Genomic DNA, 14,665 nt, shown 5'->3' on the forward strand with positions numbered 1-14,665 from the left:
ACAACTATGAAGCTTCTAGTTCCTTTGTTAGATACATCAATCATATAAGCACTTTACTGGAACATGAAATATTCTACTGGACGAGCCTTGATGTATCTTCAGGTTAATCACCATCATCAAAGTGTTGGAAAAATATTACCATCGAATTTAAAAAGCATCAGTGTTGTTTTCATCCAAACATCAAGACGGTCAAAAGTATTAAGATCATGATCATCAGCTCCATATCGGCAGCACGTATATCCATATTTTACTGTATTCACATAAAAATTGATGTGCAAATTTTGTGTGACAAATGCATTGTTTGTAACAAAAAGCCAAATCTAAGTTAATGTCTCATGGACTTTTTACTCCTTTTCTTACCCCTGAATTTTCTTAAATTGACATCTTTATGGACTTTATTTTACGGCTACCTAGAACAATGAATGGAAAATATACTATTTTGTGGTTGTTGATAATTTTTTAACATGAGATATTTTAAACCTTGCAAGAAATTAGATGATGCTTGTCACATTGCTAATCTCTTATTCTTAAAAAAAAAAAAAAAGGTATATACTTTCATGGGATGCCAAAGAGCATTGTTTTAGATAGGCACACTAAGTTCGTAAGTCATTTTTGAGAGATTTTGTGGGGGTAAATTGGTATTAAATTATTTTAGTATCTTAGGATTTTATGGAGGATTTACAAACCCAAAGTTGACACCATCAAACCCCGAGCTTTTATAGCTAGTGCATTCCCATAACCTTTATCACTTATTATTCAACAAATAAGCTCACCAAAGAACTAGTCTTTTAGGGATTAAGGATATTGAAGTTGAAGTTTTTTGAATGAGGTATGAGAGCTCCAGTAGAAGTAAAATTGTCACTGAATCCCTTCCACACTTTTCTCTCGCTCACCATTAATTTGGACACTCATAATACAAATGTTTTGATTTTTACTAGACAATACACCATGAAAAAATCTAGAGCTAACATTTTCTTTTTCTTGAAACTCGGTATTCGACTCTTGAACTGACTAATTTGGGGAACAATCCCACACTATTCACTAGTCAGGGGGATTAAAGTCAAATCAAAACTCTATATAAACTGATCTAACACATAAATTGTTTGCTCCAACAAGTTTCCAAGTTAAAACTTTGAGAGAAATACATTCTTAAATCTAAAACCTTCACCAACATGATAATTCATAAAGTTTCAACATATCTCTCTAAAAGTTAGGTTAAACATGCCTTTTGCCATCAAATACGAGCTAAAAAGAAAATACTAGTAAAATCTACTCTTCTTCTCTTCCATCTCATCTTTGACAAGCTCACACTCTTTGTCATGGTGAGTTGATAGTGGTGAAATAACGATACAAGATGATGTGACATTTTATATTTAATTAAGTGCATATTTTAATTCTTAAAAAAATTATTTGTTACTTTATAAAATCGATAATTTCAAATATCGTTTAAATTTTGAGATTAATTATTATGCACTATTAGTGTAAAATTTACAACGTCAATTCATCATCATCATCATCCGTTTGTATTAATTTAAAATAAAATTCAAACTTTTTCAACATCCAATATTTATAATTAAATTCTTAATTTTTTTTTTTAAAAAAAGATCAATTTACTTTTGGAAAAAAATGTAGGAGGATCAAATTAAAAACTAAAATAAATTTATTATTAATTTATTTTGCCGCAAGTCACCCTTCAAAGCAAGCAAAGAACATTCTGACTTCACAGAAATCAATTCAACACGAAAGGAAAAGTAAGAAAACCATTTTCCCTCTCTTTTTTTCGAGTTCATCAATTGATTCAATTAATCTCAGTTTTTCTCTCTTAATCTTTCAAATTTAACTAATCTAAGCTTACATTGTGATTAATTACTGATTAGTGTTCTTGATTTTGCAGATTGAACAAACCCTATTAAGCAATGTCATAGCTGTTTTCTTTCAATTGCCGAGTTCTTAGTTTGTTTAACAATGTCTGCTGTTAGGTTTTCAAATGTAAGGTTTCTACATAGTTCAATCAAGGGTTATTTCAATTTCCAAAATGTTCAAAATTACCCTAATAGGGCTTTGAATCTTGTAAGAGTTTCGAGTTTTTCGATTGATTTGTTGAGTCGTTGTTATTCCAAAGGAAAGTTTGCTCAAAATCAGTTTAGCAATTTGGGTTCTGTATCTGGTGAAAGGAGTTTGAATTCTGTGTTTGATTCTAGATTGTCTAGGGTGTGTTTCCGGAGGAGTGTTGGATTGTTGAATGTTGCTTCGATGAGTCATGTGTTGAATTGTCGAATGTATTCGTCGTCTTTGGGTGGGAAAGGAAGAGGAAATAATGAAACGGAAGTGGCTGCTAGTGGTAACGATGGTGGTGATTCGGTTGTTTCGGGTGATTTGGTTGATAGGGTGAAAGATACATGGAAGAGTGTTGCGGAGACTGCTTCTTATGCTGGGGAGAAGATTAAGGAAACTTCTGATGATCTTACTCCGCATGTTCAACAGTTGCTTGATTCACATCCTTATCTTAATATGGTGGTTGTTCCGGTTGGTGGTACTTTAACTGCCACGGTAATAGGTTGGTTCTTTTTGCCGAGGATTTTGAGGAGATTTCACAAATATGGAATGCAAGGTCCTGTTGCTCTATTTCAAGGAGGCGTGTCTGGGGAGCCAGTTCCGTATGAGAAAAGCTTTTGGGGTGCTATGGAAGACCCAGTGCGATATTTAGTTACCTTCTTGGCGTTCTCACAAATGTTAGTGGCTTTGTTTACTAATTTAAGGATATTCTTCGTCTCGTATTTCTCTCCTTTTTGTAGTATGTGTCTAGGGTTTTAAATAGTTGTCGTGACGGCTGCGGTTGCATAAGAATCTTTGATATTGTGGAGAATTGTCATTGATGCAGCCTCAATTGCGGTTGCATTACGGATTCCACAATGTTAAAAATCGTTATGTTGTTGTGTGGCTCATATTGCGGTTGCAGACCTTTATTTCAAACCTTGTATGTGTAATTTTTTGATTACATGTTAGATTTTGTGACAGTTGATTTTGATTTACTGCAGTGCTGTAATGGTAGCTCCAACAGCTATAGCATCTCAATATCTTGCTCCCACTTGGAGGGGTGCAGTGATACTTTCATTTGTATGGTTTTTGCATAGATGGAAAACAAATGTTTTTGCACGAACTTTGTCCAGTCAAAGTGTACTTGGACTTGATAGGGAGAAAATGCTTGCTCTAGACAAAATCTCATCTATTGGTCTATTTGTGATTGGCATAATGGCTTTGGCTGAGGCTTGTGGCGTGGCTGTGCAATCTATTGTAGCTGTTGGTGGTGTAGGAGGTAAGTATTCAATTTCTTGAATCTTATCAGTTTGGTTTTACATCCTTAAAAGTCTAGCATTGTTCCTTTTACTAGACCTTTGGTCTTCTAATAATGTTGACGGAGGCTTGAAAATTGTTATTAAGATTGTATGTTTTATGAAATAAAAGTTTCTTATAAGTGATAAATGATAATTAAATCAATATTACTGAATTAATTTAAGGGCATTTTTGGAGTAGTAACATTAAATATAGATAGACTAGTTGACGTTTTCTTATATTTAAGTCCAGTAAGCATTTTTTTTTTGCTTATAACTGAATCCGGAGTAGTAATCTTTTGGTGTTTACTATTTTTGCGAAATATATTGGTATATCCTATTGAAGGAATGAATGAGAATGTACTGCTGGTGATGCTTTGATCGTAAGATGACTTCAATTGAGTTAATATTGTAACTTTGTTTAATGAAAGTAATGCTTCAATTTTCAAATAGATAGATAGTTTTAGATCTGTAACAGCAGTTATAATAAGAAAAATAAGAAAAATTAAGGAATAAAATTCACTGTATTTCTCAAGTGTTCCTTTTGATGAAAATATCAGCTATCCTCAAGCTCTACCCATTGACCTAAGCTACGTGAGTCTTATAATATCACATGTGAAGATCTCTATATAAGTTTTGCTCATTTATTTCAGTTGCTTATTTACGTTTTCTACTGATAAATAAGGGATGTGAACATTTACACGGTTCTGTTAATCGTTATACAGGAGTTGCTACTGCTTTTGCTGCCAGAGACGTACTCGGCAATGTGTTCAGTGGTTTATCCATGCAGTTTTCAAAGCCCTTTTCAATTGGAGATACAATAAAAGTATGTTGATTTAGATGCTACGATTTACTTTTTATGGGAAATATGATTTTCTGAACAACCGATTTGCCATCTGTTTTACACTTGTAGTATGCCCTATTTGCTATTATGTTTTTTAGGCGAATAATGATAATGATATTTTTACATCCAGGTGTAGTAGTACTATCATACTTGTGTATTATGTAGTTCTAGTATGTAGTGCATATGTAGATGTTGCATGTCCATTCAGGGATAGAGTTAGGGTAAAAAATTGAGTGGATCGAAATTAGAAGAATTTAAGAAAATTAGGTGAGGCTTTTTATGAAAAATAAATTAAGCTTGGAGGACCCTAACATAGTTATTATGAGATGAGACTATTAGTGTAATGCAAAGATAATTTTATGAAATTTGGAAATTATGGACTATTTAGAGAGCTGTATGTTTCAATGAAGGTGTGATATTTCTTGAATGCATCTGAGAATTTGTTCAAACTGCAGGCTGGATCGATAGAAGGTCAAGTGCTGGAAATTGGCCTTACTAGCACATCATTGCTGAGTCCTGAGAAGTTCCCAGTCATTGTGCCAAATTCCTTTTTTTCAAGCCAGGTAGACCTTCTTTCCCCCCTCTTTTTTGTGTGATTATGAACTGACTCACTACCTGGCAGTCACTTCAGTAAAGCAGAGAAGTAGGTCCGACAATTTAAGAGTAGTCAGTTCTACTTTCTTGCTTCTCTCTTTCTCTGTCTGATCCAATGCCCCTTCAAGTTATAGTTCTGTCGCCCGACTTTTCCAACAATAATTTGAGCGGACCCTGATCTGAAATATAAACCTATTGTTCCATCTTGTTTGAAAGATTTCAGGAATACTTCTTCTCCTTGGTGCTTGTCAAATCATAATTTGTATGTTAGGAAATAGAAAATATGAATACATCATGGAAGGAACAAATGCTGGTATTTCAAACAATATATGTTTGTTACTAATGCTTACTATGTAGAGGAGAAAAATTAGTCAAATGATTCGAAAATGCATTACCATATTCTGCCTCTTCATGGTTTAATTTTTATTGTCTTCACATTTGTCTGACCATTCTTTTCATAAGTTTTCAAATTGTGGCCAAGTATTGACTAACTTGATTGTACCTTCATTTTGTAATTCATTTATTTTGGGGTTGAATACATCTGAGGAAATTTCTCTAGCGAGGTTATGTTAATTTTGAAGCTGACACGTCACATTTAATCACCTTCGCTCACATACTGATGCATAAACTGTTACCTTATAATCTCAATAAAATGTTTCTTGCTTAAGCTTTTGATCATAAGACTGAAAACTTGCTGCTTCAGTCATCGTGGTTACAACTCTCTTTTTCATGTTTTGTAGGTAATTGTGAACAAGTCCCGTGCCGAATATCGTGCCATTATTACCAAAATCCCTCTGCAAATTGAGGATTTAAGTAGGATTTCCGAGATATCAAATGATGTAAAAAGCATGTTAACATCAAATGCAAAAGTTTTCTTAGGAAAAGATGTTCCCTACTGTTTCTTGTCACGTGTTGAAAGTTCATTTGCAGAATTGACTCTTGGATACAACCTCAAACACATGGTAAGTCACTAACCGGAGTCTCTTATTTGATATTTAATATTATGCTTGCTTCACACTAAATGACTAAATGAAACCTTAAACACCATCTGCAATGACTTAATGGGAAAATGTTTTATTGTGGTGTTTATTGCTTTTTGAACTAAGGTCCACTATCATGTTTTCTATGTTTTGAACTTTGTTATATCGTCCTGTTATATGCATTATTTTGTTAATGTGATACATCTTTATCCTCAAATTCCACCATACTTGGTTGTCCCTCTTTTTAACTCTTGTTTATCTCATATTATAATTTATTACAGCGCAAAGATGAGTTCTACGCTGCAGAACAAGATATTCTCCTACAAGCAGTTCAGGTCATTAAGAATCACGGCGTTGCTCTTGGCAGCACATGGAATGACACTAAGTAACATACTCAACCCAAGAACAGTTTTTGGATGCTTGATTTCAAAACATGATAAGCCGTAGTTTTAAATGTACAAAGTCTGCAACTATACTAAGCTCAAAAAAGTGATCTTCCCAAACAGGAACGAAATAGCCATAGTTTGCAGCCAAATCAATTTTCTTTCATTACTCGGAACTGTATAGTCAGATATCATTTACCTTCAGATTTCTTACTTTGTTTTACTAAATGATATAAAAAGTTATACATTTATGAGCTAGGCAATATGAATAAAATCTACCAAATGAGTTAAAGTGGAAGGAAGTTCAGGAAGAAGCCTTTGAATGTTTTTGGTATTTGATACATAAGAGATACAAACACCAAATTATAGATTGTACAAGTCTTATACAAACATCAAATTACATTTCACCATTTTATTTTAAGAAGTAAAGCATGATGTCAAGATGAAGAAATATGATTATAATAGAAGTTTATAATCTCTTATACTTCATGTCTCTTTCTTGATTCCATCCTTGAGAAACTTGACAAATTCTGCTATGTAATGATCCTGATGCAGCTTCAAATTTCCAACAATTGCAGCAGCTTCTCTTGTCTTAGCTCTAAGCTCCTCTCCTTCCTCCAACACCATTGCATGTCTAAGTGATTTGGCAATTTCATATCTAGTGAATGTTCCATCTTCATTTCTTTTAACTTCAATAGCCAAACCTTTATCCACCAAAAGCCTTGCATTAAGAGGCTGATCAACAATGAATGGTAACACAACAAGGTTGTTTCCAAATTGCAATGTTTCAATTGCTGAACCCCATCCAGAATGAAACAAAGATCCCCCAATAGATGAATGTGCTAAGATCTCTTGCTGTGGTATCCATCCCATACAAACGAGTCCTCTCTCATATGTTCTTTCACTAAAACCAATAGGTAGAAAATCTTGATCATTGCATGCCCAATCAGGCTTTCTCAGTCCCCATAAAAATGGCAATTTGGACACTTCAATTCCATAGGCAATTTCCAAAACTTGCTCCTTGCTCAATTTGCATTCACTCCCAAACCCTACAAAAACAACTGACTTTGTCGCTTGCTTATCAAGCCACTCAAATATCGCATTCTCTGATCCTGCTCCCGATTCCGATCCGTACAATTTTTCTCTTTGCGGCGTTTCTACAGGCAACAAACCTATAGGAATCACAGGCTTACCAACTAGTTTCTCATATAGATTCAGATATTCACCTTCAATCTCATAGCAACTGCAACAAATTACAGCTTTAGCAGCACAAATTACCTTGACAAGCCTTTCGATACCGCTAACCTCATAACCAGTTTCCTGATGAACACTATTAAAAAAACCAACTGCCTCATTTCTTTTATAAGCAACCGATGACGGAAACGTCACCCATTTCGGCGGCGACGTTAAACTTTCCAGCGAGAATCGAGATTTCATCGTGTTACTTGGTGGTCCAAGGAACACTAACGTTGCGGCCGAAACAACAGAATAGTATATTAGCTTTACATGAAACTCTTGAGCAATCTCAACTATCCAATGGGGATTATAATCACATATAATCCAACTAGGTAACCAATTGGATACTAACTTCCTCACCGGATGCTGGAGTCGATCATACGCTTCTTCTAAGTACTGATTCTTATCAAATGGAATGTCCATAGTTGCTTCAGCATCTTTTGGCAAGAGGTTTGTGTTTAATGATGGTAATGGAATTTCCACCAAATCTATCAAATGTGATAGGTTTGAAGGAAGTTTAGGAAGCCTTTGAATGTTTTTGGGGGTTGATATGTAGGAGACATGAACACCTTCTTTGGCTAAGGCTATTGAAAGTTTTAGAAATGGCATCAAGTGGCCAAATGCAGACCATGGAAGCATCACTACATGAATTATTTCCTCAGCCATTTTCACTCTCTTTTTGTGAAGCTACTCACATTATAGTAAAAATGGACATTCTTAAGTAGCGTTAGTTTGCATGTATCATAATGACATGAAGTATTACGATATTTTCAGCTTCATATGTAACCAACTTTCTTGAACAATAAATAAACACATGGTCACATCTTACAAGTACATGAAAATTCACAAAAATTATTTAAGAATAGTTAGTTTCTGGCTTAGGAAAGGAAAAAATCTCAACAGTTGGACACACAATATACGGCGGATTCATAGATTCATACTTTCTATGTGGACCACCAAATACTACCTTTCTATTTTAAGAGTTCTAGTCAAAATCATTATGGAAAATTAAATTATAACCTAGCTAATAGTTGAAAAACTAAAGAGTATGTTATAGTTGATAATTTCTAACTTATATATGCATAAAAAGTTGTATGAAACAGTAAAAGAAATCAAAGCTGAAATAGTAAGAAGTTTGTGTTTCTCTTGACACCAATTCGTATCACCGAAAAAATAGAGTTATTTTACCATTTTCTCTAACCAAATGAAAGAAAACCTCTTGGTCGGGTACTATTTCTTGGGTAAGGATCTTCTACCTTTATGAAGGAAAAAATAGAGTGACTTTAGTAAAAATAATAAATAAGACAAAAGAGAAATAGTATTTGTTTTAGAGGGAAAAAGATGTGAGAGAAAGTAAATAATGAGAGAGATAGAGAAAAAGTTAAAGAAGGGTACAGAAATGAAAGTTAGAGGATCTAACCCCCTATTTCCTCCACTTGCTCTAATGATCATTACTTGCTCAGGTGATCATTTTACCTCTAACGAAGACATATATTAAATTATCTCATCAATATGATAAATGTCAAATCTTTTAATTGACTTTGAAGATTGTTGAGAATATAATCTAAATTAAGTAACTCAAACTCAAGTTTAAGTTAGTTATTTAGTATACAAGTCACATACTTGTATATATACAGACATATTTGTAATTCAGTTTTTAAGTTTAAGTTAGTTATTTAGTATACAAGTCACATACTTGTATATATACACACATATTTGTAATTCAGTTTTTAAGTTTAAGTTAGTTATTTAGTATACAAGTCACATACTTGTATATATACACACATATTTGTAATTCAGTTTTTACAGCTTTTAATAATAACAATTCTCTCTCTCTCTCTCTCTCTCTCTCACACACACACACACACACACACACACACACACACAAAGTGGCGGAGCCATAAATTTTATACAGCCTGGGCAAAAAAATTTAACTGCACGTTACATGTGACAATATATAAATAGTCATAAAGTGTCTATCACCAAGCTCTTCCATAATCACCTTGGTAACTTCATGTGCACAACACGTTGCAAACTCCTTTTGAATGTCACTGGGAGTCATTGTGCAATTTTTTAGACCACGACCAAAAGCATCTCTCACTTTTTCATCATTAGATTTTACCTGATCCACAATTTCTCTAAAATTTCCCTTCTTTAGAGAAGTAGAGCTTTCATCATGGCCACGGAAAGCAATGCCTTGTGTTATAAGATATCTAGTACAATCTAAAGAACAAGTTAAACGGATCTTATACAATTCTTCTGATTCCCTAGTTGCTCTAGCAAAGATACTTGTCACACTTTGTCTTTGATTATTATAATCGTCATAGTGCTTCATACATGAGTTGTGCTTACTATCATGACTACCAATATGATCTTTAAAGCCTTTAGATGCATGCTTCCAATCTTTAAATCCGTCTTTGTTGAAGACTTCGTATCCAAAGTGTTCGGCTCTCCCGGGCGGCTTAAAGAGAAAGTAATAGAAACAATAAATTGCATCCTTCGACTCACTGTATTCAATCCATGTATAATTCCTATACCATACTAAGAAAATAAATAAACAATTTGTAACACACAAATTGACGAGACCGAATAATAAAATAAAATAAATAAATTGTAACAACAAAGTTAAAAGAGAATTCTAAAAAAAATAAATAACAAATATATAATAAGAAAAAAATTAAACTATTTTAGATTTAAAAAAAACATTAAACTATTTTATTATAATATATAATATGTCAAGTAATTTATATTAACATTGCAGTATAGTACCAGGGCGGTTCTATGTCAAGAAATTGGCAATGACTTAACCATATGAAAATGAAATTGAATCTATATTGCAAATTTCAATTGTGGCGGTTCTATGTCAAGAAATTGGCAATGACTTAACCATATGAAAATGAAATTGAATCTATATTGCAAATTTCAATTGTGGTACAGTACTACAACGTATAGAACTACAAATAGGTACTACTAGTCTACTACTATCTATATGAATTAACCTATATAATATATATAATATAATAATAAATAATTAATTGGGTTGGGACTACCTAGACTATTGGGTATTTATCTATTTTAATTTTCACACCCTTATTTTTATTAATTTTGCCCTTGATTTCATTTAAAAATCGACTATTAAATTGGGAGAAATACAAAGAAATTAGGGGTTGAGCCCGGGCGCGTGCCCGGGCTCGCTGGGCTATAGAACCGCCCCTGCACACACACACACACAAAGTGCATTAACCTCTAACAAATTGGTATCTAGAACTCCAGTTAGATTCTTGATCGTGTTTGCAAGAATCACACGTTGGTGACCGTGTTATTGGGATTGTGGGTTGTTAATCAACGCTACAAAGATGAACAGTAACAATGGATGTATTCTAAATTCTCTTCCAATTCTTGACGGCAAAAATTAGATCTGATGGAATAAGCAAATGCAATCGTTGTTTGATTTTCATGAAACCCTGTAAGTGGTTACTAATGGTGTTTATAAGCTTGCTCAGAATGCAACTGAAGCCCAAAGAACAGTTCACAAGGATGTGCCGAGAAGAAGGATTGCAAGGAAGTGTTTTGTATTTAATCGAATGTAGACGCGGCGAACTTTGATCGAATTTCTTATGCTGAATCGACGAAGGAGACAAGGGATATTCTTGTCAAGTATTATGAAGGAGGTTAGGAGGTGAAATTTATCAATCTGCAGGCACTACGAAGGGAGTATGAATTACTGCATATGAGAGAAAATGAAAGGATCACAGACCATGTCACGAAGGTGCAAAATCTCGTTCATCTCATGAAAGGATGTGGTGAAGTCCTAACTGATAAGATGATAGTTCAGAAGATAATGCGCACATTAACCTCTCACTTTGATCACATTATCATTGCTATTCAATAATCCAACAATCTTTAAACCGTGAAACATGAAGATTTGGTTGGTTCGTTGGAGGCACATGAGTTACAAATTGTTGAGAGGAAAGAGGTCCAAGATTCAATACAAGCTCTACAGGTGCAGACATGAAAGAAGCATGGTAGTTCCAACAAGTTCAAAGGCAAGGGAGACAATACTCAAAGCAAGAAGTCTTGGGTGAATCCTCAAAAGCATAAAGTATATGATAGGGCTTTTGAATCCTGAAAAAGAGGAGAAGGAATCTCATATCAGAAAGACAATAAAGGTGTCCAATGCTATAACTGTGAAAAGTGGGGTCATTTGGCCAAGAATTATTGGTACAAGAAAGACAGGGGAGTGACAAAAGGCAAGGATCATGAAGGAGTAAATCTTGCATGTCAATATTCAGATGATTATGATTATATGGGGCTTATGGTTGTAGTGGCAGATGAGCACGTCGACTCCAAGATCTGGTTTCTTGACACAGGTTGTTCAAATTACATGACTGGTCAAAGAGAGACGCTAACAGATTTTAACGAGTCGAAGAGGATCAACATCAAATTTGCATATAATAGCTCATTGCAAGCAAAAGATACATGCAACATTGTTATTCAAAGGAGCAATGAAGCTAAAGTTATGATCAAAGATGTATTTTATGTACTTGGCATGAAGTACAATCTGCTAAGTGTTAGACAACTGGTCGAAAAGGATTTCTCAATTTTATCAAGTCTACTATAAAGTCTATTTGTACTAAATTTATCAATTTGTTGTATATTAGTCACTAAGTGTGTGGTGATTTTTGTTTGTAAGAAATTTGTTATTAATTCTACACGTGTTTGCAAATTGGAAGAGTTATCTTTTTATTTGTTATAAATGTCCTTCAAATTGGGGTGATTCAAAGTCCACCATAGTTGTTAGTGTTTTTGTGAACTCAAGAAAGTTGTGTGCTTCTTTGTCGTTGTTAGAAGATTGTATGAGAAATTTTGGTGCGAGGCTTGTACAAAAATCTAACAATAAAGTAAATCTCTCACTGGGTGTGTGGGGACTAAAGTACTCTTGTTTAGAAAGAGGAACCAGGATATATCTATGTGTTATTTACTTCTTTGCACTTTATTTTATGCACTTCTTCCATTGTTAAAAAATAAATAAATAAAAGAGATATTTATCTGCAAAATTAACTGAATAATTTCATAAAACCTAATTCACCCCTCCCTTGTCTTAGGTTGTAGTCTATACTTATAGTGTTGAAAACATGATTGTCTTAAGACGAGGAAGTGAACGTAAAGGGATGTCAAAATCAAAGAAGTTGGCAATTTAAGGCTAAAATGGTTCACTTATCATAAAACCAATCACTTTATGATGGATTGTTGAGGAGGAGGGGTAATAATGTTTATGTTCAGATTGTAGCAACACTAAATGAGGATTTTTGGTATAAGGTGGTGTTGAGTTTGAAGACTAAGCGTATGTTTGGAAACGAGTTAGAATGCCGGTGCCGCACGTTTCACGTTGTTTTGACCGTGATTTTAAAAAGCTACTAGGAGTAGCTTCTCTTCACCGTGGCTTCAAACGTGAGTTTTTACCGTGAAAACTAAAATATCCAAACATAGGCTAAGGAGAGTTGTGTCAAAGATGATTGTTCTTATCACATGTGTCTAAAAAAGAATACTTTGAAACTTTGAAGATGGATATTGTTATGACCAAATTTAAAATATTTAATGATCGTGTGTTTGTTCTTCATAACGTGAGGTATGTTATAGATTTCACGCAAAATTTGTATGCATAAGCGTTTTAAATATTTTAAAATAAATATCATTTTAATAAATAAAACTTTATTTTAGAATAAATGCTTTTTCTTTATATTTTCAATACCATTATGTATATTTTTCAATTATTCTTTTTAACTATTACAATTGTCACTACTCTCAAAACATTACTTTTATTTTGCATATATATATACTCCACCTATGGCCGAATATGAAGTGGGTCGGCAATAGTGCGGTAATGGCGTGAACGTGAAGAGTAAGAGAGATTCACGACACCACTCAATAAAGGTTCAGTGTGTAGGTAAGTAGGTTAGGGTCCCTTTAACTATATTCCAACATAACATTAGTCCAAACTAGTAGCAACGCACTAACCTAATTACCTACCCTATATTTAAAAAACAAACTTTTTAAATGTAATTTAATCTAAGTAATTATAACATTTTTATGTTATAATATCTAAGTTTTTTTTTTTTAAAGATTTAGTCTAAAAAAATTTATAAACAATTAGTTTTAATCTATAACACCATATAATCCTATAAATCGCAATGTGTCAATACATTAACAAGAATTAAAAACAACAGTTCAAATCTATAATAATTATGATTCCAAACATCATATATATCATTACTTAAGATATAGCGAGATATAGTTGATCAATCGTGGACCTTGGAGCTATAATTTCAACTATGATTCACACAACTGCGTTCCATTTGGGAGTATGGTGGAAGACTCATCCCTGAATATATAACATGACGTGGCGAGCTTGTGTGAATGTCATACATGTGTTCAAGCCACCTAACATCATTTTAGTCCTTTATGTGCATATCATGTGATCATAAACTAGTGGGTGAGACTGTGGATGATATGTAGACTTAGACTAGAATATACATGACGGTCCACAATCCTTAAACATTAGTCGTGAAAGAGAGAAGTGGTTAAGAAAAGATATAATGGTCCAAAACCCCCAAGCATGATTCGTGTAAGGGATAATTGGTTAAGAAAAGACAAAATATCGCATAATCCTCCAAGCACGAAGCCTGTAAGGGCGAAGTAGTTAAGACATAACAGTCTACAACCCCACCCCTCCTAAGCATGAGACAAGTAAATGCAAAGTGGTTAGAAGGTGGTATACTTAAAGATAATGATATTGTTTGGTTAGAGTTGGTCACTCGTTATCATTTGATTGGAGGATACACTTTGTTTTTCTAATCAAGATGTGTTTACGTAAACCTTTGGATTTCTCCATTAAATGGCTATGATTAAGTTTCTTGGGCATGTATGCTTGATCTAGACCCTTATTTTACTGCATGCTTGGAGATAGGACCATTTATGACCTGACACAATCAAGATGAACACTAGACTCGAGAGGATATAGGTTCCTTATAAATTCAAGGACATGCATATCCCATTCACATCCCTTATTTTATGTACTTACCAAACTAGTGATCACTTTTATTACACTTATGTTTCCTTCTTCAATCAAGTTCATCAAGCCCTTCACGAAGCCCTTTAGTATGTATTTCTTTTTTCCATTTCTATACTTCATTTATATTAGTATTTAGAAGATGATTTACCTTTGGCAGTGTAATGTGAATACTAATTTAGAACCGAAGACTCCTTAAGATAGGTACGAAGTTTGGAATTGCATCT

General features: G+C 33.8%; 2 protein-coding genes across 2 annotated transcripts; one reads left to right on the plus strand and one right to left on the minus strand.

Moving 5' to 3' along the window:
• Positions 1-1,691: 1,691 nt before the first annotated feature.
• LOC131627470 (mechanosensitive ion channel protein 1, mitochondrial-like) lies at positions 1,692-6,425 on the plus strand. The gene is made up of 7 exons (XM_058898325.1): positions 1,692-1,751; positions 1,895-2,732; positions 3,039-3,316; positions 4,058-4,158; positions 4,632-4,739; positions 5,511-5,732; positions 6,032-6,425. Exons 2-7 carry the CDS (start codon positions 1,966-1,968, stop codon positions 6,137-6,139), a joined length of 1,584 nt encoding a protein of 527 aa, XP_058754308.1. The 5' UTR covers positions 1,692-1,751; positions 1,895-1,965; the 3' UTR covers positions 6,140-6,425.
• Positions 6,426-6,453: 28 nt separating this feature from the next.
• Positions 6,454-8,035, minus strand: LOC131627471 (putative UDP-rhamnose:rhamnosyltransferase 1). The gene has a single exon (XM_058898326.1). It carries the CDS (start codon positions 8,033-8,035, stop codon positions 6,620-6,622), a length of 1,416 nt encoding a protein of 471 aa, XP_058754309.1. The 3' UTR covers positions 6,454-6,619.
• Positions 8,036-14,665: the final 6,630 nt, after the last annotated feature.

Source organism: Vicia villosa, unplaced genomic scaffold (genome assembly GCF_029867415.1).
Source record: "Vicia villosa cultivar HV-30 ecotype Madison, WI unplaced genomic scaffold, Vvil1.0 ctg.000364F_1_1, whole genome shotgun sequence".
NCBI classification, from domain to species: domain Eukaryota; kingdom Viridiplantae; phylum Streptophyta; class Magnoliopsida; order Fabales; family Fabaceae; genus Vicia; species Vicia villosa.

Excerpts from the sequence above, each read along its gene's own strand:
- LOC131627470 (XM_058898325.1), top strand. The coding sequence starts at position 1,966 with ATGTCTGCTGTTAGGTTTTCAAATGTAAGGTTTCTACATAGTTCAATC. Across the intron at positions 4,159-4,631 it reads CAATTGGAGATACAATAAAA|GCTGGATCGATAGAAGGTCA; the intron begins GTATGTTGATTT and ends TTCAAACTGCAG. Across the intron at positions 5,733-6,031 it reads GATACAACCTCAAACACATG|CGCAAAGATGAGTTCTACGC; the intron begins GTAAGTCACTAA and ends AATTTATTACAG.
- LOC131627471 (XM_058898326.1), bottom strand. The coding sequence starts at position 8,035 with ATGGCTGAGGAAATAATTCATGTAGTGATGCTTCCATGGTCTGCATTT.